The sequence below is a fragment of the Ovis aries genome, chromosome 8 (genome assembly GCF_016772045.2).
Source record: "Ovis aries strain OAR_USU_Benz2616 breed Rambouillet chromosome 8, ARS-UI_Ramb_v3.0, whole genome shotgun sequence".
In the NCBI taxonomy this organism is placed as follows: domain Eukaryota; kingdom Metazoa; phylum Chordata; class Mammalia; order Artiodactyla; family Bovidae; genus Ovis; species Ovis aries.
Genome location: NC_056061.1, coordinates 49,991,750 through 50,017,274, shown reverse-complemented (window position 1 = coordinate 50,017,274; position 25,525 = coordinate 49,991,750). Strand labels below are relative to the sequence as shown.

At 35.3% G+C, this 25,525-nt stretch overlaps 1 protein-coding gene across 3 annotated transcripts in view; it reads left to right on the top strand.

Moving 5' to 3' along the window:
- ZNF292 (zinc finger protein 292) overlaps positions 1-25,031 on the top strand; it is a 94,355-nt gene extending 69,324 nt beyond the window's left edge. For 2 of the 3 annotated variants that reach the window (XM_015097393.3, XM_060419575.1), the window contains 4 exons: positions 2,634-2,836; positions 8,950-9,086; positions 10,943-11,084; positions 15,474-25,031. In XM_015097393.3, coding sequence (XP_014952879.3) covers positions 2,634-2,836; positions 8,950-9,086; positions 10,943-11,084; positions 15,474-22,616 — 7,625 coding nt within the window. In that variant the 3' untranslated portion in view covers positions 22,617-25,031. Of the gene's footprint in view, positions 1-2,633; positions 2,837-7,337; positions 8,474-8,949; positions 9,087-10,942; positions 11,085-15,473 lie in introns of those variants that run through there. The other variant, XM_042253428.2, reaches the window with a different exon arrangement.
- The last annotated feature ends 494 nt before the right edge of the window (positions 25,032-25,525 follow it).

Here is a 25,525-nt window from a genome sequence, read left to right as displayed (position 1 = left end):
GAAGGGGGATTATGGGGAGTGAGTTTCCCTCCCCTAAGGGGGAGGTTCTGAATAGAGCGTTAAATGTAATCTACTTTTGATCCATTTGAACCATGAGCTTCAGAATACATAATTACTTTCCTCTGAAAACAAATGCTACTTCACAGCTCTTTTACTTAAAGTGCTATTCTAACAAGTAGTAGGCACACTAGCTAAAGAAGAATTTTCTTTTTCTCTTTGCATCACTGTGTTAAGGTGAAGTTTGCAAGACTGGTCTGCTTCTGGTCCCGGTTGTATTGTTAACAGGTTTTATGACCCTGGGAGGTCATTTGCCTTCTGTGAGCCTCAGTTTACTCATCTGCCAAATGATGGAGCTGGATAAAATGATCTATAAAGCTCCTTCTGCTCTAATATTCTGTATTTCTTTGAAATCTGTTTTGCGCTAAGTGTGGCAATGGTTTCCGATTGTTTAAAAACACACACACAAGTATGTTTTTGAAATGTATAGTAACATATTCTACTCTACTTGAGTTAGTACAGAAATTATTTTGTATAATTTCATTCTAACTACATGCTGCTCTTTGAGATTTTAGGGACTGTTTGAAATTCTATTAAGATTATCATTAGTTTCATTTAAAAGTTGCCACCTTTAAATAATTTCTTTGCTATGATCTTCAGAGTTCTGCTGAGTATGAGTTATTGTGGGAGTATGTGAAATAATTCCCAGGCTTTTTACCACTAGTGTTTCCTGGAACCTCAGGCTGTTTCTTAAAGTCCGTAACTTATAGCCAGAATAACTTTTTTAAAAAATTCTTATTTCCTTAATGTTTTCATTGAAAATCTTTACAGATTTTGTTTTGGCTATTGAGCTAAACTATGAAAAGGTATTTGCAGTGTAATTGTCCTAACAGAATCATGTGATATTGAAAAGAAAAGTAATGCCCAGACATACCGTCAGAGGTACCAGAGGGTTATACAGATAGTGTCATTTATCTGTGTTTAGTCTTTATACTTTATTATTTTTTTTTTTTGGTGTAGTTTAATGTGTAAAGAATAGAGAGTAGCAGGAATAAGGTCTAGACTTCAAGAAAAGGATGAAATTTGGGATCCTATATTAAATTGCTTATGTGCTCATGGTTTTAATACTGAGGAGCTTTGATCATACTATTTTATAGAAGAATATTTTCATAGTGAGTATGGTTAGAGCTAAAGTTACTAAATGGTAGCAAAGTTTATTTACAGAGAGGAAGAACATCTTTTATTTTCCATGTTTTAACCCACAAATTACTTCCTAGACATATTTTCCAGTCCTTTCACAAGTTGAGAAATCTTATGTTTTATTTATAGGGCATATAAAATTTTATCACTTGAAAGCCTTCCAAAGGTTGTCGGCTAGCCATCACTAAGTAAATTTTTAAGCACCATTTTCATCCTGGTAAAGAAAACTTAGGGAAAAGTTTAAATTTGTGTTTGTTAAATTTTAAAATCTCCTTCACAAATTAGGGAAAAAGTTAAATTCTTCCTTGTAGTTGATCAGACAAGCACTCAGAAATTCAAAGTTTGAACAGAATGAATATTTATTATATATTAGCGGGTCTTAAGCAAGTGTTGAGGTTTATTGGTTGATACTTTTAAAACCTAGAGAACTTTCAGCAGACTACCCTCCAACCCCTTATTTATTTTTCAGTAGATAATTTAAATTTGTCCTAAGACACCTACTAAGGCAAGATAGGGCTTCCCTGATGGCTCAGTGGTATAGAATCCACTTGCAGTGCAGGAGCCACAGAAGATGCGAGTTCCACCCCTGGGTCAGGAAGATCCCCTGGAGGAGGAAGTGGCAACCTGCTCCAGTATTTTTGCCTGGAAAATCTCATGGATAGAGTAGCCTGGCAGGTTACAATCCATGGGGTCACACAGAGTCAGACATAACTGAGCATGCATGCTCAGACTTCACCTTTTAAAATGAAAAATACATCAACAGAATTGAACACAATATTAGTTGAATTTCATCTTCTAGAATATCCAAACATCCTTTTGTGGTTACCATATAAGTAATCCTCCTGCCATCGCAGGAAATGCCAAGAGAGACGGGTTCAGTCCCTGGGTTGGTAAGATGCCCTGGAGTAGGAAATGGCAACCCACTTCAGTATTGGCTGGAATAGTTCATGGGCAGAGGAAACTGGCGGGCTGTATAGTCCATGGGATTGCAAAAAATCAGGCACAACTGAGGGACTGCACATATACACATATGAGTGTGTAATGCCCTCGCCCTGCAAATTTCTAGAAATGCTAACCCCTGATATTCAAGAATAAAAGCTGTGGGAGAAAGAATTTAGTATAATTTTAATAACACTGACTCAGAATTCAATGCAAAATTATTTTTATAATCAGGAATTCAACTCACCTCTTGTAAATCACTATAAATGGTACTTTAAGGGGCTAAAGTATTAATGCAACTCTAAAAAATTAACTACATGATTATCTTCTGCTGATAAGATCAAATATTTTGTGACATTCTGAGAATAACAGAAAATTGCAACAACAACAAAAAAGTTTATTTTCTCTGCTTTAAACAAATATTCCTTGTAAGTATTTGTATTGCAAATGAACTATTTACCAAATGTTAATAATCTATTATGTCTTGTTTTTTAAAGTGAATGAATTTTTAGCTTTTGAGGGTCCCATCTTGTTGGATATGAGAATTAAACATCTAATCAAAACAAATCAGTTAAGTCAAGCAACTGCTCTAGCAAAGCTGTGTTCTGACCATCCAGAGATTGGTACAAAAGGTAGTTTTAAGCAAACTTACCTTGTCTGTCTTTGTACATCATCACCAAATGAAAAGTTAATCGAAGAGGTGAGTATGTTTTCTTTTGTCAGTAACTATTTTTTAAAGTAAAACTAATAATTTTTCATTATATTAGAATGTCTTTGACTTCCTTTTCTCTTAAATAGTGAAGAGCCATTGTTATCAGTGTTAAGTTTTTGATGTGCTCTTAGATAGTGATTGTAAGCAGCTTTCAGGATTATATGTGAACATTTCACTGGGCTTCTACTTTAAATAAATTGGCTCTTTTATCAGAAAGGTGGTGGTAGCTTAATTTAGCTAGCATTTTTTTATTAGTGTTCGGGCTTTAATTTCAGTTTACCTGACTTCACAATACTTGCAGATTTTAACTAGGTAACTTAAAAAAATGTATATGTCTTCCCCCTAAGTATACTCTTTCTCTCTCCCTCTGTATATATATCTATCTCTATATCTATCTATATTCATTTTTATTGGTAGTTTAATTTAAATTTGCATGTTTAGTTTTTCTTTGTAAGACAAGTGATTGTGGTTTTTTCACTTCTAGTTGGCATAAAGCATAGTATTCATGTATTTGTATATTTTATACTACAGATTTCTAAAAGTAGAATCATAATCCAAATGGGATTTTGCATCTTAGAGGACTCATAATTCCAAAATGAAGTTGAAGACAGGGTAGGAGAATTGAAAGTTGTTGATCAAAAAAGCAGAACATGTATATAAAGAGAATAGATAAAACTATAATACATTGGACAGTGATGTGTATATATGTCTTTTATCTCTAATATAAGTATCCTTTGATTCCAAAGCAGTAGCAAATGGAGAACAAAGGGATTGTGGGACAGATTTTAGGATATGCAAAGGGAGACGCTGAAATAAAAGAGAGGACAATTAACAGAGGGTGCATGATCCCCTGAGTAGATGGAGATTGTAGTCAGAATCCAGAGGAAAGATAACCTCTAACAGAAAGCTAAATGCCCACATGAGGTTAAGGGTTGGAATTACAATGGTGATTGTGTGATTTTTCTTGAGAATAGAAAATAAAGAGGAAGATGATAGCCTTGGACCAAGATGAGAAGCCTGTTGTGTATGTTTTGGATAATGAGGATCCTAGGAAGAGTGATGGCATGCAGTTTGTAGACCGGATGAAGTAGAGCCAAGGGCTCTGGCTTAGGAGATCATTAGTTTGGATATTAGCTATTTTTCTCTTTAGTGTTTCTCTTTTATCTCAGGTAATGCTTTTTTCATCACTGTTTAATAAGAGCTAAATAGAGGATTGAAATTTTCTTATTAGTCAAGAATAACTTTGTAGACAATTCATTGGCAGATGTATAAAGTTTCTTGAGATTAGCCTTTGAAATGTGTGTGACATTTTTTAGTCCTTAAATAGTTATTATGATATTGCATCCTGTGTATTTTTCAGCTTCATTTAAGTTTTCATTATCAGTTCCGTCCCAGCCCTTAATTAAGTCTGTCCGTCTGCTCATCCTTCCTTCAGCAGATTTTTATTAAGTAAATGAAAGATGTCATCTAAACACTGAGGGGGTTGTGAGTGAGTAAAGCCTGGGTCCTTAGAAGCATACCTTCTAGCAGGAAACTATCTAAAGGTAGGGTTGTTGCATCAACTTTTAAAGTCCTATTGGAAGTTGAAGACTATGAATTTGTTAACTCCAGGAAAGTCTCTATTTCTGGCTATCCTGAATAGTCAAAAAAATTCTTGCAGAACTAAACCTAAATTCCCTCTTGGTTTAATTATCCAGAGTTAAGTAACAACAGCCCACCCTGCTGTGGGAGATCCTCAGGAAAATTCTCTCTGAGGACCCTGGGTATCTGTGATGTCATATGAAGTTGTTTTTTCCTTCTCGTTTTAAGCAGGTGGAATTAAGGTACATCATGTTCTTTAAGCAGAATACACAGAATCAGTTTCCCCACCCAGAAGCAAAACTAGATCACATACTGTAGAACAGAACAGGATATGTGTAAGTCTAACAACATTCCTTGTTAGAAATCCCTTTTCACTTAGAGATTGTTTGATTATTCATTTATTTTTCTATTACAAACATGTTGAAACTGAGTCTTCATTGTTCTAAATGAAGTAAATTCTGTCATCACTTCTGCCCCAAGGAAAGTAATCACTTTGGAGCAATTGCCCAAACATTGCCCCCTTCAGAAGAGGTAGGCTCTCTCCCTCACATGACCCACTTCAAACATTTCCTTTACCTATCTGGTTCTTGTAAACATTTGAGGTTTTTACCCACTCCTTAGAGTAGGTGGGAATAGATATTGGAAAGAGTCGACCATGACCTGGACCTATAGTCTTTGTCCAAATGAGCCAGTAAACAAGGAATTGACTGTTTCTCAGGACCCTTCCACTGTGATAGAAATAACAGCTAGCCCTGGTGAATGGCTGAGGAATGAGGCTGAGAGAGACCAGTGTTTATCTGGCTTCTCTTTAAGGACTGGGCTTTGGCCTGGGTTCTTGGTGTCAGTATAAAAATGAAGTTAGCAGTGTTTATGTTATATTCAGTATTTCTATTGGTTTTGTTGTCAAAATAAACATAAAAGTAAAATCTTCTACTTTGTCTCTGTTATTTCCCATTTGACCCAAGTAATCATTAACTGAAATTTTTTTATTTCTAATATTTTTACATAGAAACATACTTTAAACATGCACACATCCTGGCTGCTAGGCACTTTTCCTGTTCTTAGTATGGACATCTTTCCATGTCATTTCTTTACAAATCAACCTCATTCCTTCTCCTGGCTACATAATTCCATAGTATAGATTTGTAATTAATATTTTAGTCAGACTAGAGGACATTTAAATTGTTGCCTGGTACTTATTGATACATCCTTTCATTCTTCTTGAGGGTACACTGGTGGGGTAAATTTCTGTAAGTAGAATTGCTGAATCAGAGAACCTACACATCTTAAATAGGGCCATATCATCCCCCCACCCCCCAAAAAAAGATTATATGAGTTATGCTCCCATAAACAGTATATGAAATTTTTTTTTCCTTAACACTTTTAGATTATTTGTCTTTTAAATCTTGTGTAAGCTTTTGCTACTCTGAGAGTTTTTTTTAAAATAGTAGCTAATTATTTTAGTGTAACAGGTTTACCGTTTAAGTCCTTTTCTGGATGGAGGAAAGCAGTTATATTTTGACAAGCAAAAAGCTTCTCCTGAAATGCGTTCAAGCCCATATATTTTAAAAGTGCACTTGGTGAATGTATGTGAAATATGAAGTGTTCTGTATTTTTTGAATATCTGGCAGAAAGCCATATTAAAACTTAAAAGTCATTATTTGCACTTTTGAAATAATTTTTACACTTTACAAAGGGATTTAGCAAAGTATATCTTTAACAAACAGTATAACTTTAGCAAAGTATGTCTTTAAAGTTAATGCTAATTGACTTTAAGTGTTTTATTCATATTTTTAAATTTTCTAGTGTTAAATTTTTGGTCATTTTTTCAAAGCAATACAGAATAGATATTTGTAACATATAAATAGTCCCTATATTGATATTATATTGATAGTCCTTACTTTATGCTGCCTTGGATTTTGAAAAATAATTCTTGCTCATTGATGGCTAAAGTTGACCTATGTTTCACTTGCCCAGTTTTAATTCAGCCATTGATTAGGTTTCATTTTCTCTGTAGTGTCCTATGTTTTTTTTCAAGTGAGGTATCTATATTAGGGAAATAAAGGCTATTAAATAGTGTATAGTAAAAATTGCTTCCATAGCATACCAATAAAAAGTGAAGTTTTCTGTATAATTAAATATAGCAGATATTTCAGTTAGTATGTTGTATATTTGTGGATTTATAGTTGTTTGTTGTTAGTTGTTTGTTTATAGTACCTTTGTTGTTTTTATATTTTACATAGATGTATGTTTTATTATTAAGTGTAAGCTAATATAGATAATATCCTTGGAAAAACTATTATATATAATGTACACATTTTTCATTATTTAACCATTCAGTAAGAACACCTTAGGTTTTTAAAAAACATGAAAATTTGATTAAAAATAAATTAGACTTTCATGATGTAAGAATTTTTTTAAATTGAACTTATAAAATCAGCATTGGTCAATGAAGACCCTCAGTGTGCTTATGCAGTATGCTTATGTAGAAGTCTAGAAAAAGCACAGACTTCGAAGCTAGATCTGGGTTGAAATCTTGACTCTGCTAATTAAGCACGCTGCTTGGAGCAAGTAACTTAATTCTCTGAGCCTTGTCTCTAAAAAGAAATAGTATTAGTATTAATACAAATTAAATAGTAATATAAATATAAATAGTATTAGTATAAAAAATAGTAGTAGTATATATCAGGCAAGCCATTGTGTTGGTTTAGCAATGCTGTTCCTAAAGAAACTGACACAAATAAATAGTAGAGTAGCTGCTATTTGTTGTTATTACTGACATCTTAATGTATAAAATGTTACTAATACTTATCTTGTATAAAAAGTATGATTAATAATTATATACATGTATAAAATGTCTAACTACACATTTGACTTATTGTAGGTATTTGAAAATAATAATTGTATAAATATATATTGTTCAGCCCTTTTTGTGTTTGTTTACATAAGGTTCCTTATAGATAAAGATCTATACAAAAGAGGCAGACACAGGAATAATGGAAAAAGTGCTGTGCCAGGGAGTTCCAGGATTTGGGTTTTAGTCATAACTCTTACACTAACTTCATATTTACTTTAAGAAGTGATTGTTGTTAAACACATAGATTCTGAGTTGGGTCTTAGTGTTTTCTAGCTTGATTTAATGTGTAAAATGGAACTTGTGACTCTTACACTAACTTCATATTTACTTTAAGAAGTGATTGTTGTTAAACACATAGATTCCCAATTGGGTCTTAGTGTTTTCTAGCTTGATTTAATGTGTAAAATAGAACTTGTGACTCTTACACTGACTTCATATTCACTTTAAGAAGTGATTGTTGTTAAACACATAGATTCCCAGTTGGGTCTTAGTGTTTTCTAGCTTGATTTAATGTGTAAAATAGAACTTGTGACTCTTACACTGACTTCATATTCACTTTAAGAAGTGATTGTTGTTAAACACGTAGATTCCCAGTTGGGTCTTAGTGTTTTCTAGCTTGATTTAATATGTAAAATGGAACTTGTGAATCTGTCCCCTTGCAGTCTTTATCCTTGTTGTCAAAGATCAAACCTCAGGATTACCCCATTTCCATTCAGACACTTGTTTAATTCTAAACACCTTACATTTTACACACAAACACACAAACATTTCCTGTACTCAAAAATTAATGAGGAGACACAGAGATTAACAGGGAGATGTATAGTTAACTCTGTGGAACATGGGTGCTAATGGCTTCTGTTGATCTTCAGTTCTTTTTGTCATTTGACAGTTGTACCATGTTAATTCTGTGGAACACCAGTGATTTGTGATTGTATGCTCTTTGTCACATCTTTATCTTAAAGCCAATACTTATAGAGATCATAGGTAAATTCTGATTGTTTTATGTGGTAAATCATTGTAGAGATAATTTTTAATTTTTAAAAAATAAGCAATAGATATAAGTGCATAATTAAATGAAGCAAGTTGCCTTCATCTAGGTTATACTTATGCATGCATGACTTGACAAGCTTTGAGATGGAATGAATATATATGAAAAGAAAAATAATGGAGATTTATAGAAAACTGAGGTGAGCTTCATTTAAAAGTGGTATAGCTATATAAAATATTTCATGTTTTATTTTATTCCCTCTGATTAATAGACACTTTGTTTTTTAGTCTGTATCCAGTAAATGTTTGTCTTTGTGTTCGTTCTAATGCTTCTTAAATTACTGGATAAAGGGAAAAAAATAACAAGTAGCAGCTTTTCTTCTTCAGTATTATAGACCTGATTTAATGGGTAGAGGTTGCTTATAATTAGCATTAGTTATTTACATATAAATGAATAGTTGTAAAGGTCTTGAAAATCATTGGTTCTCTGACTTGAAGAAAGATTATTTCTTTAAACAGTAGCCCAGTCATGACAAATTATGAATTGATAATGTGTGAGTTAATGAGGTTTTGCCAAAGAAAATGATCTGTACATATCTAATAAAAATTTTAAAGTATATTATATATTCTAACATAAAACCATTTTATGGCATATTTCTGTATCCTTTCTCTGTAGATTTCAGAAGTTGATTGCAAAGATGCCCTAGAAATGATCTGTAACTTAGAATCTGAGGGTGATGAAAAAAGTGCTCTTGTCTTATGTACTGCATTTTTATCACGTCAGCTTCAACAGGGAGATATGTACTGTGCTTGGTGAGTTGATTTTTTTTGAAAAGAGAAGGTTGTTAAATAAGATTACAGATAGGTTGTGCAGATAGCTTAAGAACATATTTTTAAAAGTCTTTTTAGTGTTACCAAGACAAAAAAGCTTATTTTCAGATACTATATGCTGTGTAAACTGATTATCAAGTAGTTCATATTATAACTTAAAATTTTTTTTATATTAAGAGGCTACACAGTTCCAGTTCCTTAGTATACCAGTAGTGATCATATAATGATCAGTTATAATTAGGAAAATTTTAAATGTTGGAAGATGAAAGAAGGACTTATTTTATTTAGTGCTACAATAAAAATGTTTTCAGATATGTAAGCCACCTTTAATTTAATGTATGTATTGTTCCTTAGCATATTGCACACTTTTTGCTATTAATGCATAACTATATGCTAGTCATTTATGTGTAGAAATACAGTTCATTTACTCACTTACAAGGTGTCATTCTATTAATGCTTCATTAAATTCTTCAATACACATTTCTTCATATGGTACATTCCCTAGTGTGGAAACCTGTTATATATATCATCCTTTGGGAAGATACAGATAGCAGGGATCATTACTTCAGTTAGATCAAAAAACTTAAGATCAGCTGTCTTAAGTTGGTGTTAGCTCAAACTGACAATTTATCTGGTCAGTCGACTGTATTATTAGTCTTCAGTGTTGTGCTTGTGTTGTGGAAACACAAAAGAAAATTTAGTGTACAGCATTCTGAAATTTAAGAATATTTACCTGAACTGTGAGGGTGAGCTCATGGTAGGAGGTGGCAGTACAGGAAATTGAGTTGAGATAGAAAAATCAACTAGAAAGCCTGTAAGTAGTTCAGCTGGGAAGTTATGAAAGTTTCCTGTGGATATGGAATGAGGTGAGAGAAATGTTTGAAGAGGCTGATAGATAGGGTCAATAATAATGATGCATTAATTTAGAAGGGCAGTGAACCAAAAAGAATGTTAATTATCCTTTTCATGTATTGACTTTCAGGTTTCAGGAGAGATCAAAGTGGGAAAGTCTTAGAAAAAACTAAAGAGGTGAAAGTGGTCAAAACTCGAGAGACAGATTTTGAAGTCCTCAATGTGCAGGTTAAAATCCAGTAGATGAGTGGGTTATTCAAGTGGATGGTGAAAAGGGCAAAGTTTCTAGGACTGGAAACTGAGGAGCTAATTGGAAAGGCCTGTATGGAGGAGAATACTTGAAGTGGCAAAGATTTGTGTGGAAGTTAACTATGGAGGACAGTGAAAAATAGGATGATAGGTAAAAAGGAAAATTTCTCAGTTCAGTAGGGTTATTTTCTATGAAAAATACAGTGTGATTGCATTTGGAACAAATGTCAAAGTTTATTTTTCAAAGTCTTTATTTTCACTGCGGTAGCACAGAGCAGTTATTTTCTTCTGGGTTCTATGTCATCATTGATTCTTAACATTATCTAATAAACTATTAGAAGATAAAAATTAAATGCTGTTTAAAAATCATATTGCCATTGATGCATTTTATATATACACACGTATTTTGCATTTCTTATTACTTTTTTTTTTTTTTTTCTTATTACTTTTAAAGTTCAGATGTGGTGTGTGTATCTTGTTTAAATGTCAGGTGCTTTCCTAGTGAAAGGTAATGAGTGCTTCTTTGAGATTGAAAAATCTTAATAAAATGATAAATCATATCTTGATTTTATTTAATAAGTCTCTAGAAAATTGAGAGTCTTTTCTTTTAAACCGCATTCCACATATAGCATTAGAATCTGAAACTAGTTTTAGTTTCAAATATAATTACTAGACAAAGTTCATGATTTTACATTGCACCTCCAACTTACTTTTTCACTTTTTTTTTTTCTTTTTAGGGAACTCACTCTCTTTTGGAGTAAATTACAGCAGAGAGTAGAACCATCTATTCAAGTGTACCTAGAAAGGTGTCGTCAACTTTCTTTGTTAACCAAGACAGTATATCACATTTTCTTCCTGATTAAAGTTATTAATTCAGAGGTAAGAATGATCAAGGTATCTTAATTTCAGATGTGTAAATTACACATATAATATGTGGATTTCCAGTGACTTTTATTTCATTTTGTGCTTTGAACATTGATTTTCTTATTAGTCTTTAATTACTTGATACAGAGAAACTTAAAAATGCAAATAAGATCCAGGGGCTTACTCTTAGCCTGAAGACAAGCAATGTATGCATAATACTCATATTTTATCATTCCACAGTTTTTCTTCTAGGTGTTACACTGTTTTGATAATTTGGTTCTATATAAATTTAGAAAGTAAAAAGAAATATAGGTTCCTTTGGCTTGCCATCTGGCAGATGACAGTATCTAAAATTCCTTCTTCTACAAAAAAACGAGAAATACTTGATGAAATAAAACATTGTTCTCAGTGCTTAGCAGCTTCATTACAAGAATAGTGGAGAATTCCCTAGGCTCAAAAAGAAGAACCACCTAAAAACTGGAGTAGAAACTTTGAGCTGAGGCTAGGGTTCTCTTAACCTGCTGGGGAGTGGGGTGTGTTAGAACTTGGAGCAGCTAAGAGGTTTGACGTTTTATATCCACAGGGATAAGAGAGAGGATCTTGGGCCCTTTTAAGTTGGAGATTTAGAACTGAGTTCCATGTCCCCTACCTCCTCTCCACTAACTTGTAAAGTACTATAATTTTATTGCAAAGTGAACTAGAAAAATATTACTTGAACACAGATGATGGTCAGGAACCTTGTACATGTCCAACTGGACTATGAGTCAGAGAAGGAAAATATTTTCCTTAATAAATTGTAACCATAGGTCTGCCCTCACACAGATTTAGGGTCCACATTTACCCTACACTATAACCAGGAATCCCCGCATCAAGTGAGTGTCAGGGAAGAAGACCTTTTCCTCTCTGTTTCCTTCTTAGTTATGTTGGTTGTTCTAAAAATTAAACAGACATGGGGCAGATTAACAAGAGAACACCAAGCAAAAGTTTAATAACAGATATGCATGGGAGAGGGCCAGGAAAATTAAGTAGCTCACCAAAATGGCCAAAATCCTCACCTTAAATACCACTTTCAGTTAAACACGAAGATGTTGGGAGTAGCGGTTTGGGCCTTCAGAGCAAAAGGAGGCAGTTCACATGGAAATAGAAAAGCAAGTGCTTGTTGGGTCCTACAGAGACAAGGGGACACAGTGGACTCTGATCTCCAGGTCCTGCAGAGTCTCCTTCACCATGCCCAACCCGTGTTCTTTGCAGATGTATCTGGGAATAGCTACAGGAACAGGCCCTTTTTCTAAATTATTTTAGTCAATAAAGAGGAGTTTTGGGGGGTAACAAGAAAAACCTCCTTAGTCTTCTGTTTCTTAAACATAATCAGCCTAAAATAATCCTCCCTTTCAAAGAGACACATTTTGGGGTGGTGGAGTTTGCTCCCCTACATAAGTAATATTTGAAAAGGTAAGGGTTAAGTCCTTGGCTGGTAAATGCCTGGGATCCCTGGCAGAAGCAAATGAAGAACTAATTTGGAGGGACATACCTTCAATACATGATTCTTTGATAAAGCTCTTCTCAAGATAGGTTAACCATCAAGATTTACAATGAAAATGTCAGCCATGGGCAGTTTTTGCAGAGAGAACTAACAGTAGGATTAAACTTTTTAAAAGAAAAAAGTATATAAATTACATATATTTAAAGACAAATAATTTAACCATCAATATCTATTAAGCATACAAAACAACGTGAATGAATTTCAGTAAACGGAATGATGGAATCATTTGCTTAATTCTTTAAATGCAGTCTGATAAATCTATAAAATACATATATTTAAAGATATAAAATAAGGAATGAAAGTATGAAAAAGAGAGGTCCTATGAAATGACCAGGCAGATTTTTTAAAAAGTCAAAAGAACTTTTAGAAATACAAAAACATAATCATAGACATGAAAACAATAGATGGATTAAACAGTACATTAGACAGAATTCTAAAGGGAAGTGATAACAGAGATTGCATATGTGTTTCCATTCATTTACTAGCAAAAATCAAAATCCAGATTTTACAAAACTAATTTCTTTTGTTACAGTAATCCTTATAGGAATGAATTTGGTTTCCACTTTAAAAGTACACAAAACACAGTTTCCAAAGGTGCTACCACTGCATGGGATGGAATGCCAAGCAGGTCTTAGGGATCCTGGAAAGCTAGGATATAGCATGACATGAAGTATTTGTATGTATAATTTTGTCTTTGAAAGTAGGGACCAACAGACATTCTTACTGTCTTTGATCTTTTAAGATCTATATTGGTCAGTAAATCTTACCTGTATCTTGTCCTTTTTTTTTTTTTTCCCTCCTGAAATAATTTCTCTTCATTTTCAGGAGTAAAGAACAGGAATGAACAGTAAAGGACAGGACAGTAAAGAACAGGAATGTTTATCTGGTGTACCCCTTTCCCCTTTGTACCTCAAAACTCCAGGAGTTGTTGAGAATTGTTGCCCAGCTACTCACATAATGACTTAAAATAATTATTTCCTTCTTAAACTGTAATTGAGATCTATAAAGGAAATGGAGCAAATAACTTGGTTCATCATTTTATTTATTTTTTCCTAGACCCCTGCAGTCAAAAAGTTGATAAAGTAAAGCCCTACCCTTAAGGATCTCATATTTGCTGAGACACATTACCAGTTGCTTTGTAATATGTCTGTCTTCAATAGTGGAATATCGAGACTCCTGAGAGGGAAAGAGCACTTGGCTTAGCACAGTCCCTGGTATAGAGTAGATGCTGAGTGAAGAAGAGGGCCCTCTAACCCATTTACCTCTTAGACTCTCAAGTAGTGTTGGCCAGACAAAGTTCCTAGTAACCAAAAAAGCATGAAAAGTAGTATAAAGAAAAAATCTGTTTTCTCCTCTGTTCGCTACACACTTAAGTGCTTCTGAGCACCACGTGTGTGATTTTTTTCTACACTAAGCACTCCTGTGATTTTCCAGACACCAGTTCAGTGTTCTGTAATTTAACTCAGTTCTAACACTGTTCACCTAATTCTCTCTCTACTCAACTCTAAAGATAGTTGTCATATAACCAGTTTATGAATTGAATATTACTGTAAACTTAATCATCAGTCACACATACACAGAACGATAAAAAACTCACAAGAACAAAAATGTTGACATTGTTTTGTTGGCCTTATTTATTGAGGTTTCAAATTGATTTACAACATTAAGATGGCCAGTTCAGTTTCTCAGCCTGTTTCACTCACTCTCCTTTTGGCCCACAAATCTAAGCTTCAGTTTCAGTAAAATATTTTCTTTCCTCCTTAACCTGTGAAAATACAAATCCTTTCAGCTCTTTTGAACTTCTTTTGACTTCCTTGCCCTTTGGTCTAAAGCACACATATTTAATTACCCTGAATGTGGCCACATCTTGTGACTGGCTTATATCTCGTTTGTTTGTTCTCTTTTAGCCTTTTAAAACCCATTTTTATCTCTTCATATATTTTTCAAATGACTCTTACCTTTGTTACTGCTATATTATCATAATAGTTCAAGATGCTAATTCAAAAGGATAAAAGGTTTGTTGTGTCTTCTGCTATTCCTTATTCTTAGGATGTTCCAGTCAAGAGGTAGGTGATTTGGCATTCAATTTTGGGCTTCCCTCGTGGCTCAGCTGGTAAAGAATCCTCCTGCAATGCAGGAGACCTGAATTCAGTCCCTGGGTTGGGAAGCTCCCCTGGAGAAGGCAAAGACTACCCACTCCAGTATCCTGGCCTGTAGAATTCCATGGACTGTATAGTCCATGGGGTCGCAAAGAGTTGGACATGACTGAGCAACTTTCACTTCACTTCACTTTATGATCGAATTAGGATTCCCAGTGTTAAAAAATTAACTTTATTCTCAAATGTGAGGATCTCTTTCATTGCTAATGAGTTAGGAATTATGGGGATATTCTCAGTTTTATAACTGAACTAAGAGGGTTGTTGTTTCAGAAGGATTGTAAATACACACTTAGGAAATGAAATTTGCGATAAAGTTAATGACATTTCTTAATCATTTACTGTGTGCCAGACATGATACTTTAGATCCATGATATCTATTAATGTTCACAGCAGTTTCATTAAGTGCTGTTTTGATCTCTTATTTTATATTGTGATATGAAAGATAAGTTAAATTACCTCCCAAGTTTACCTGGGCATTACATGATTTTATACTCATGTCTTAGCTACCAATGTTTGTTTTTTGCTATTCTCTACAGCTCATTTCACACACATACACAGCCACAATCCCTGGGAGGGATTATCTCCATAGATGGGCTATTGGAAAATTTGAGAAAACAAACCTCAGTTTTAAAATTACTAAATTCACAAATCTGCATTGATGAGTGTAAATTAAGGTAACATTTCTTGCTTGCTTCTTCACAGACTGAAGGAGCTGGACTTGCCACTTGTATAGAGCTGTGTGTAAAAGCTCTTCGCCTGGAATCTACAGAAAATACTGAAGTGAAAATATCTATCTGCAAGACCATTTCATGCTTGTTGCCTGATGATCTGGAAGTTAAACGTGCTTGTCAACTGAGTGAATTTCTTATTGAGCCTACAGTAGATGCATATTATGCTGTGGAAATGTTGTACAACCAGCCAGACCAGAAATATGATGAAGAGAATCTTCCAATACCAAATTCCCTACGCTGTGAGCTCTTACTTGTGTTGAAAACTCAGTGGCCCTTTGATCCAGAATTCTGGGATTGGAAAACTTTAAAACGACAGTGTCTTGCATTAATGGGAGAAGAAGCATCCATCGTGTCTTCAATAGATGAATTAAATGACAGTGAGGTTTATGAGAAAGTAGCAGACTACCAGGAAGATAGTAAAGACACTTCTGTGAATGGTGGAATTGGTGCTAATTCTGGCCTTCTTAGAGACATTTGTGACGAAAAGCAGAAAAAGAGAGAGATAAAACAGTTAAGAGAGAGGGGATTTATATCGGCTCGGTTCAGGAATTGGCAAGCCTACATGCAGTATTGTGTGCTATGTGATAAAGAGTTCCTTGGTCATCGAATAGTACGACATGCTCAAAAACATTACAAAGATGGGGTTTACAGTTGCCCCATATGTGCAAAGAACTTTAATTCTAAAGAAACTTTTGTCCCTCATGTCACGTTGCATGTTAAACAATCAAGTAAAGAGAGACTGGCAGCTATGAAACCATTAAGAAGGTTGGGAAGGCCTCCTAAGATCACAGCTACCAACGAGAATCAGAAGACAAATGCTGTGGCCAAGCAGGAGCAGCGGCCGATCAAGAAGAACAGTCTCTATTCCACAGACTTCATAGTGTTTAACGACAATGACGGCTCAGACGATGAAACTGATGACAAAGACAAATCTTACGAGCCGGAGGTGATCCCAGTCCAGAAACCAGTACCTGTTAATGAGTTCAATTGCCCTGTCACTTTTTGTAAAAAGGGCTTTAAGTACTTTAAAAATTTAATTGCTCATGTAAAAGGACATAAGGATAATGAAGATGCCAAGCGCTTTCTTGAAATGCAAAGCAAAAAAGTTATTTGCCAGTACTGTAGGCGGCATTTTGTAAGTGTAACTCATCTCAATGATCACTTACAAATGCACTGTGGCAGTAAACCATATATCTGTATACAAATGAAGTGTAAGGCTGGTTTTAACAGCTACGCAGAGCTCTTAACCCACCGAAAGGAACATCAAGTCTTTAGAGCAAAGTGCATGTTTCCTAAATGTGGCAGAATTTTTTCAGAAGCTTATTTACTGTATGACCATGAAGCACAGCATTATAATACCTACACGTGTAAGTTCACAGGTTGTGGTAAAGTTTACCGTTCTCAGAGTGAGCTTGAAAAGCATCTGGAAGATCACAATACTCCTGAAAAAGTGCTGCCTCCTGAAGACCAACTTAATTCAGCCAGAGATTCTGTTCAGCCTTCCAGAGTGAATCAGAGTGCAGAAGGGAACGCCGAGAAAGAAAGATCCATGCTTCCTTCAGAAAACAGTGTTGAAAACACCATCCCAGGTGATAAAAGTGGTGCTTGGGATAAAAGCAAGGCAGAATCACCTGTGACCAAACAAGACCAGATTTCTGCTTCGGAGCTCGGGCAGGCTGATGGACCACTGCCAAATGGTTTGGGAAATGCTGCTCCCACTCCTCTGCTTCAGGCCAGTGAAGTAGCTGTGTCCATTAAGGTGTCCCTCAATCAGGGGATCGAGGAGAACTTTGGAAAGCGAGAAAACTCAACTGTGGAAAGCAGTGGTGAATCACTGGTCACAGACTTACATATACCAGTTGAAAATGCTTGTAATGATTTGTGTCACACAGATTTCCAAGAGAGAAAGGAACAGGATTGTTTTAATGAAATCCAGATTACTCAGAATTCTTTAGTGGCCTCAGAAGCCCTTAAGGTAGACGGCATGACCACACAAAACTTAGAAAGACAAGTGAGCAACCTGATGGCCTTTTCTGTGCAAAACCAGGCAGGGTTTCAAAACAGTTTACCAACTCCCAAGTTTGAATGTGGAGGTAATGTTAAAACGTCATCCAGTCTTTATAATTTACCTCTGAAGACGCTGGAAAGTATCACATTTGTTCCACCACAGCCCAACCTCAGTAATTCTTTGGGAACTCCATCAGTGCCTCCAAAAGCGCCAGTTCAGAAATTCAGTTGCCAGGTTGAGGGATGTACTCGAACCTACAACTCTTCCCAGAGTATTGGGAAACACATGAAGACAGCACACCCCGACCAATATGCAGCATTCAAAATGCAACGCAAAAGCAAAAGGGGTCAGAAGGCTAACAATTTAAATACACCAAATAGTGGAAAGTTTGTTTATTTTTTGCCATCACAGGTGAGCAGCTCTAATAATGCATTTTTTACACCACAGACCAAAGCCAGCGGGACTCCTACCTGTTCTAATCAGTTGCAGCATGTCTCATCATCCATTTTCCCAGCTCATTTAGCAAGTGTGTCAGCTCCACTGTTGCCCTCGGTGGAAAGTGTCATAAATCCAAGTATACCTTCTCAGGATAAAAATGAACAAGGTGGTGGTCTCTTATGTTCCCAGATGGAGAATTTATCTAGCACCACCTTGCCAGCACAAATGGAAGACCTAACCAAAACGGTTTTGCCTTTGAATATTGACAGCGGCTCAGATCCTTTCCTTCCGTTACCTGCAGAAAGCGCCTCAGTGTCTCTCTTCCCTTCACCAGCAGACAGTGGGACTAACTCTGTTTTCTCCCAACTGGAAAATAATACAAATCATTTTTCTTCACAGATCGAAGGAAATACCAATTCCTCCTTTCTAAAGGGAGGAAATGGTGAGAATGCAGTTTTTCCTTCACAAGTCAGTGTTGCAAATGACTTCAGTGGCACTGGTACCCAACAGCCTGGACCGGAAAAAGTGAAAAAAGACCGCGGGCGGGGCCCAAATGGGAAGGAAAGAAAACCTAAGCACAACAAAAGGGCTAAATGGCCAGCAATCATCAGAGATGGGAAATTTATCTGTAGCAGGTGTTACAGGGCTTTCACTAACCCCAGATCTCTGGGTGGACACTTGTCTAAGCGATCTTACTGTAAACCACTGGACGGAGCAGAAATTGCTCAAGAACTTCTGCAGAATAATGGGCAGCCTTCTCTTCTCGCCAGCATGATTCTCTCCACAAATACCGTAAACTTGCAGCAGCCACAACAGTCTGCATTCAGTGCAGAAGCATGTTTTAAAGATCCATCATTCCTGCAATTTCTTGCTGCTGAAAACCGCTCCTCAACATTTTTACCAAATGCATTTCCTCGAACTGGTGTGACTAGCTTTAATACAAGTGTTAGTCAAGAGGGAAGCGAAATCATCAAACAGGCTTTGGAAACTGCTGGCATTCCCAGTACATTTGAGGGTGCCGATGTGCTCTCTCACGTCCCCACAGGTTGTGTCTCCGACGCAGCACAAGTAAACACAACAGTGATGCCAAATCCACCTGTGCCAACCCTGCTGCAGACAGTGTGCCACCCAAGCCCCCTGCTGACAGACCAGAATGGGACACCAAACCCCAAAACTTCCTCCATTGAGGAATGCAGCAGTTTGCCTGTTTTTCCAACAAACGACTTACTGCTAAAGACTGTTGAAAATGGTTTGTGTTCTAGTTCATTCCCTAATTCTAGCGGGCCATCACAAAATTTTACCAGTAGCAGTTCACGTGTTTCAGTCATTAGTGGTCCTCAGAACACAAGGTCTAGTCATTTAAATAAGAAGGGCAACAGTGCTTCTAAGAGAAGAAAGAAAGTTACTCCTCCACTAATTGCCCCTAACACTCCCCAAAACTTGGTAACGAGTGACTTAACAGCAATGGGACTTATAGCAAAGAGTATTGAGATACCAACTACTAACCTTCATTCCACTGTAATTCCCAATTGTGAACCTCAGGGTTTGGTGGAAAATCTAACACAGAAATTAAATAATGTTGACAATCAGTTGTTTATGACTGATGTGAAAGAAAACTTCAAAACCAGTCTTGAGTCCCATACAGTGTTAGCTCCTTTAACATTAAAAACTGAAAATGGTGATTCCCAAATGATGGCTTTGAATTCATGCACACCTTCAATAAATTCTGATTTGCAGATCTCTGAAGACAATGTCATACAAAACTTTGAAAAGACTCTTGAAATTATTAAAAGTGCTATGAATTCTCAAATACTTGAGGTAAAAAATGCATCTCAGGGTATTGGTGAAACATCACAGAATGCTCAAATAAGTTATAACATTCAGCTTCCTTCAGTAAACACTGTACAAAATAAGTTATCTGAGTCGTCTCAGTTTTCCTCCTTCATAGGTGTCATGCCAACAAAAAGTAACATTCCTCAGTCTGAAGTATTACATAAGGAGGATCAAATACAGGAGATTTTAGAAGGCTTACAGAAATTAAAATTAGAAAATGACCTGTCCACTCCAGCACCCCAGTGTGTACTGATAAATACATCAGTGACACTGACTCCCACTCCTGTGAAATCAATTCCAAATGTCACAGTTGTTCAGCCAGTTTCTGAAATTATAAGCAACATTCAGTTTAATGACAGAGTTAATAAACCCTTTGTGTGTCAAAACCAAGGCTGTAATTACAGCGCTATGACAAAAGATGCACTGTTTAAGCACTACGGTAAAATTCATCAGTACACTCCAGAGATGATTCTTGAAATTAAGAAGAATCAGTTGAAATTTGCTCCATTTAAATGTGTAGTACCTACATGTACGAAGACATTTACAAGAAATTCTAATCTTCGGGCACACTGTCAGTTGGTGCATCATTTTACAACAGAAGAAATGGTCAAATTAAAAATAAAAAGACCTTATGGAAGAAAGTCTCAGAGTGAAAATTCATCAGCCCCACGAATTACACAAGTAAAAAGACAGCTAGCTCTGACAGAGGAAAATAAAAGGGAATTCCAGCCTGCTTTAGAATTGGGAGCAATGAAAGAAAATACTCTCAGTAATATAGCAGTGATCCCCGAAAAACAACTTCTAGAAAAAAAAAGTCCTGAAAAAACAGAAAGTAGTTCTCAAGTGATTGCAATTACTTCAGAACAATGTAATGCAAATCCTCTCACAAATGTCCAAACCAAAGGACGGAAAGTTAGGAGACATAAAAAAGAAAAGGAGGAGAGGAAACGCAAGAAGCCAGTTTCTCAGTCTCCAGAGTTTCCCACAAGATACAGTCCCTACAGACCTTATCGCTGTGTTCATCAGGGTTGCTTTGCGGCTTTCACGATACAGCAGAACTTAATTCTGCATTACCAGGCTGTGCACAAATCAGATCTACCTGCATTTTCTGCAGAGGTTGAAGAGGAGAGTGAAGCTGGTAAAGAGAGTGAAGAAATTGAAACGAAACAGACTGTGAAAGAATTTCGATGTCAGGTGAGTGACTGTTCTCGAATTTTCCAAGCAATTACTGGCCTAATACAACACTACATGAAGCTTCACGAGATGTCGCCTGAAGAAATTGAAAGTATGACCGCTTCTGTGGATGTTGGGAAATTTCCATGTGATCAGTCAGAGTGTAAATCTTCATTTACCACATATTTGAACTATGTTGTTCATCTTGAGGCAGACCATGGAATCGGGGCCAGGGCAAGTAAAACTGAAGAAGATGGCATATACAAGTGTGACTGTGAAGGCTGTGACCGAATATATGCAACCCGGTCTAATCTCCTCCGACACATTTTTAATAAGCATAATGACAAACATAAAGCTCATCTCATTCGGCCACGAAGATTAACACCTGGTCAGGAAAATATATCAAGCAAAGCAAACCAAGAAAAGACTAAGTCTAAACACCGGGGGACAAAATACAGATCTGGAAGGGAAGGAGTCAAAATGCCTAAGACCAAACGAAAGAAAAAAAATAATTTGGAAAACAAGACTGCAAAGATTGTGCAGATTGAAGAAAATAAGCCTTACTCTCTGAAACGTGGAAAGCATGTATATTCTATAAAGGCTAGAAATGACGCCTTGTCTGAGTGTACGAGCAGATTTGTCACCCAGTATCCATGTATGATAAAGGGGTGTACATCGGTTGTTACAAGTGAAAGCAATATAATCAGACATTATAAATGCCATAAATTATCTAAGGCATTTACATCACAACACCGCAATCTCCTCATTGTCTTCAAACGGTGTTGCAGCTCACAATTAAAGGAAGCTTCTGAGCAAGAGGTTGAAAAGAGTGGTGTGAAGGATTCTGACACGAGTGTATCAGAGAGCAATGATAATGCAAGAACAGCTGTAGTTCCACAAAAGGAAGTTGTAAAAAATGAAAAAGATGAAGTGGATGAACTAACAGAATTATTTATTACCAAATTAATAAATGAAGACAACACAAGTGTGGAGACCCAGCCTCAGACCTCTTCAGATGTAAGTAATGATTTTAAGGAAAATAACCCCTGCCAGTCAGAAAAACAAAAAGCAAGTAATTTGAAGAGAGTTAATAAAGAAAAAAATGTCTCCCAAAATAAAAAGAGAAAAGTTGAAAAAGCTGAACCAGCACCAGCAGTTGAATTAAGTAGTATACATAAGGAAGAAGAAACTGCTGTTGCAATTCAAACCACTGAGGATCACCCTGCATCTTTTGACTGGAGCTCATTTAAACCAATGGGATTTGAGGTATCATTTCTCAAATTCCTGGAGGAGTCTGCAGTGAAACAGAAGAAAAATACCGACAAAGATCATCCCAATAGTGGGAGTAAAAAAGGGTCCCATTCAAATTCAAGAAAAAATGTCGACAAGACTGCTGTGACTAGTGGAAATCATATATGTTCTTGTAAAGAAAGTGAAACTTTTGTACAGTTTGCCAATCCAACACAGCTTCAGTGCAGTGATAATGTAAAAATCGTTTTAGACAAGACTCTGAAAGATTGCACTGAGCTTGTCTTAAAGCAGCTTCAGGAAATGAAACCTACCGTCAGTCTGAAAAAACTTGAAGTACGTTCAAATGATCCAGATGTGTCTGTTGTGAAAGACATCAGTATGGGCAAAGCCACAGGGAGAGGGCAGTACTGATAACTGATGTCCTATAAATACATTATTTACAGTTTTATTTTAAATAGGAAGCCATCAAGCATGCTAAAATTGTGAAACCTTTTCGTTATTTTTTGTTGTTGCTGACGTGAATTAACCTGAACAAAAAAGAAAAAAAAAAAAACATGACATTTTGTCATGTAAAACTTTTTTTTTATCCCTATGGGACTTGAACAGAATCCATACTTCAGTTACTGTAAATAGTTGAGCTAAACCTCAAATTTCTATCAGCCAGTTGCCCTTTTCATGGACTAAACTGAGTTATCTGTGTGATTGATTTGTCTCACCAGGTCACTGCTCATGTGTAACAGTACTCTTTGTTTGTAGATACCTTTTTTTGTATATATTTATTATTGTAAATCATTTGCTGCCACCAGCAGTGTGTAAGTCTAAACTATTAAATGACACGTTTATATTTGGAGTTTTAATTTTTAACCAGGTGATCAAGTTTTTAAAACTGTTCTTTTATTGTTTTAAATTCAGAATTTTTTGAACTAAAAACTAGAAACTCTGCCATAGTTCATTGATTTTTTTTACATAAAACATTTATTTACAAGATGATCTCCAAAAAAAGATTTACTTTTGACAAAGTAGACACATTATTTATATCAACAACTTGCTCTGCTTTGTAAATTTACCTTCCAGGATTTTTTTTGGGTGGTATACATGTGAAATTAAAGCAGATTCTTTAGCAATTTCCTATAGCTATAATTTTTTTTCAAAGCTTTCAATTGGATATAGTTACTATGATTCCATGAAATATAATGGAAATGTGAATAAAGGATTTCCTACATCAAAGATTTTAAACATTTGGTATTTAAAAAAAAAATCCTTTGTGAATGTGATAGAAACTAGTAGTGTGGAGCAGTGTAAATATTTGAGGTGGTGATTTGTGAAGTAGCCCAGTATTGCCTTAAATAAAATCACATTTCATTTCTTGTTTTATACATGTGATCTTATAAAGGTTTTTGTTTCCCCCCTACCCCCATTTTCTGAGATTTATAGATTGGTGTATAGCTTTAAACTGTATAAACTTTTGTGGAAAGATTTTTTTAAACATTTTTATAAATCTTAAAATTGGTATCATCAAAGTGAGCCCATCTTGTGTTTATAAAATGCAAGAGTTCCTTAAACATTTATAATTACATAGATAAAACACTTTCTATAAGGAAGTTGGATGTTTTGATTTTACTGTTTATAGATGTTAGATTGTACAGATTTGTCTGTATTTTCTTGCCATATCTAATGATACTTTTTTCATTAGATTGGTCTTCCAGAGCAGTATTAGTTGTTATAATTGATTATTTTGATTATTCAGTATACAGTTAGCTCTTATAGTTTAGCTTTATTCACCATATTTATACTGTGGATTTACGGCCAGAGATAGAGGTTATTTCAGGAGAGTTTATGAACCTTCCTTTGAAGTCCAACTAAAATCAGTACTGGAAACAAAAGAGAACATTCTCTCGAATTTACTTTTGTTTCTGTTTGCCATGAATAGTAGCATTGATTTTTGACTTTGTTTGTTATAAACCAGTTACATTCACAATATTATTTGCCTGAGATATTGATATTGTGATATAAAAATGTGTATATTCCCTGTGCAACATCAGACTTGCAGGAAAAATGAAGCACTTAATATTAACTGAAATTGCTGGTACTCTGAATAAATAAGCATGGTCAAGGAGTGAATTATTTTCTTTTTGGAAATATTTTTTTAAGTTTTATTATTAAAGTATTATAGTTTTATTTTTAGGGCCGAATGGGGTAAATGGAATAGTTGGTTTCACCTCCTTAAGGTTTATTACCAATATGCATAAAACTTGGCACATTAAAGTCTCTGCCCTTTGGTAAGCCCACTGTTATTTATTAAAATAAAAATTGTTCTTATGGGTGATTAATACATGTTTTTTTCCTAAATTAATAACTTAACTTTGAGTAATTTTAATATTAAATTTTTGTCAACAACTGAATGTTTCCGTACAGTTTTCTTAGAAGTTGACCTAACTCTTATTAAAGGTAGGCATTTGGCAAACTGCTCTATAATACAGCAGCAAATAGGTTTATTTCTGATGAATGTAGTGATGAGCCTGTTAAGGAAAAATGCCAATGTATTGGGGCTTTTCTTTTGCTCATTAGCCTAAGAAAATTAACCACTAGACGTTTCTGTAATTGTTCTACGTGTCAGGGGGGGAGATTTGCCAACATTGAGTTAATTTTTTTTTATATTCCAGGTACTGTATGCTAAAACGAATTATGGAATAGTGGGCTTTTTAGCATGGAACAGAAAAATCAAATTATGGTATAAAATAAATAATGGATTTATAGAACAACAGCATGTTGGTAAAATTTGATACGGAATGTAATGCCTAAGTATTAAAAAAGAATCAAAAAGTATGTATTTTTCATGGTATACTTTTCCTCAATGCCTTGTCTTTGAGATATTTTCTTCCCACAGTGTAAATTTGCCTAAGGTTTCATCATTTGAAAAATTGATATTTTTTTTCCCTCTTCTAAATCCAGAGAATTTGAATCTTACCAGTCAGAACATGTTGTTCAAAATACATCGAGTTAAGTGAAATGTAACATTTTGAGAATTTTTTCAGCAATATCAAATTCAGTCAGCTTAAGTAAATTATTTTTTTTAACTGCTGGCCAGAGAGTTTAACAAGGCAAATTTTGATCAGGTAAGCAAACACAGTTGCTATAGCTATTAAAACTACATAAAAACTAGAGATATTAAGGAGGAAATACTCTATTTTCAGGGAGAAAGATAAGTGGCTATGAGTGTTTATAGAAAGATGAGTCTTAAAAGATGAATGAGAAGTTAGCAACTGCTCAGAGGGGAAAAGGAAATTCTAGGCTGTAGGTAGGGAGTAGCATAGAGCATT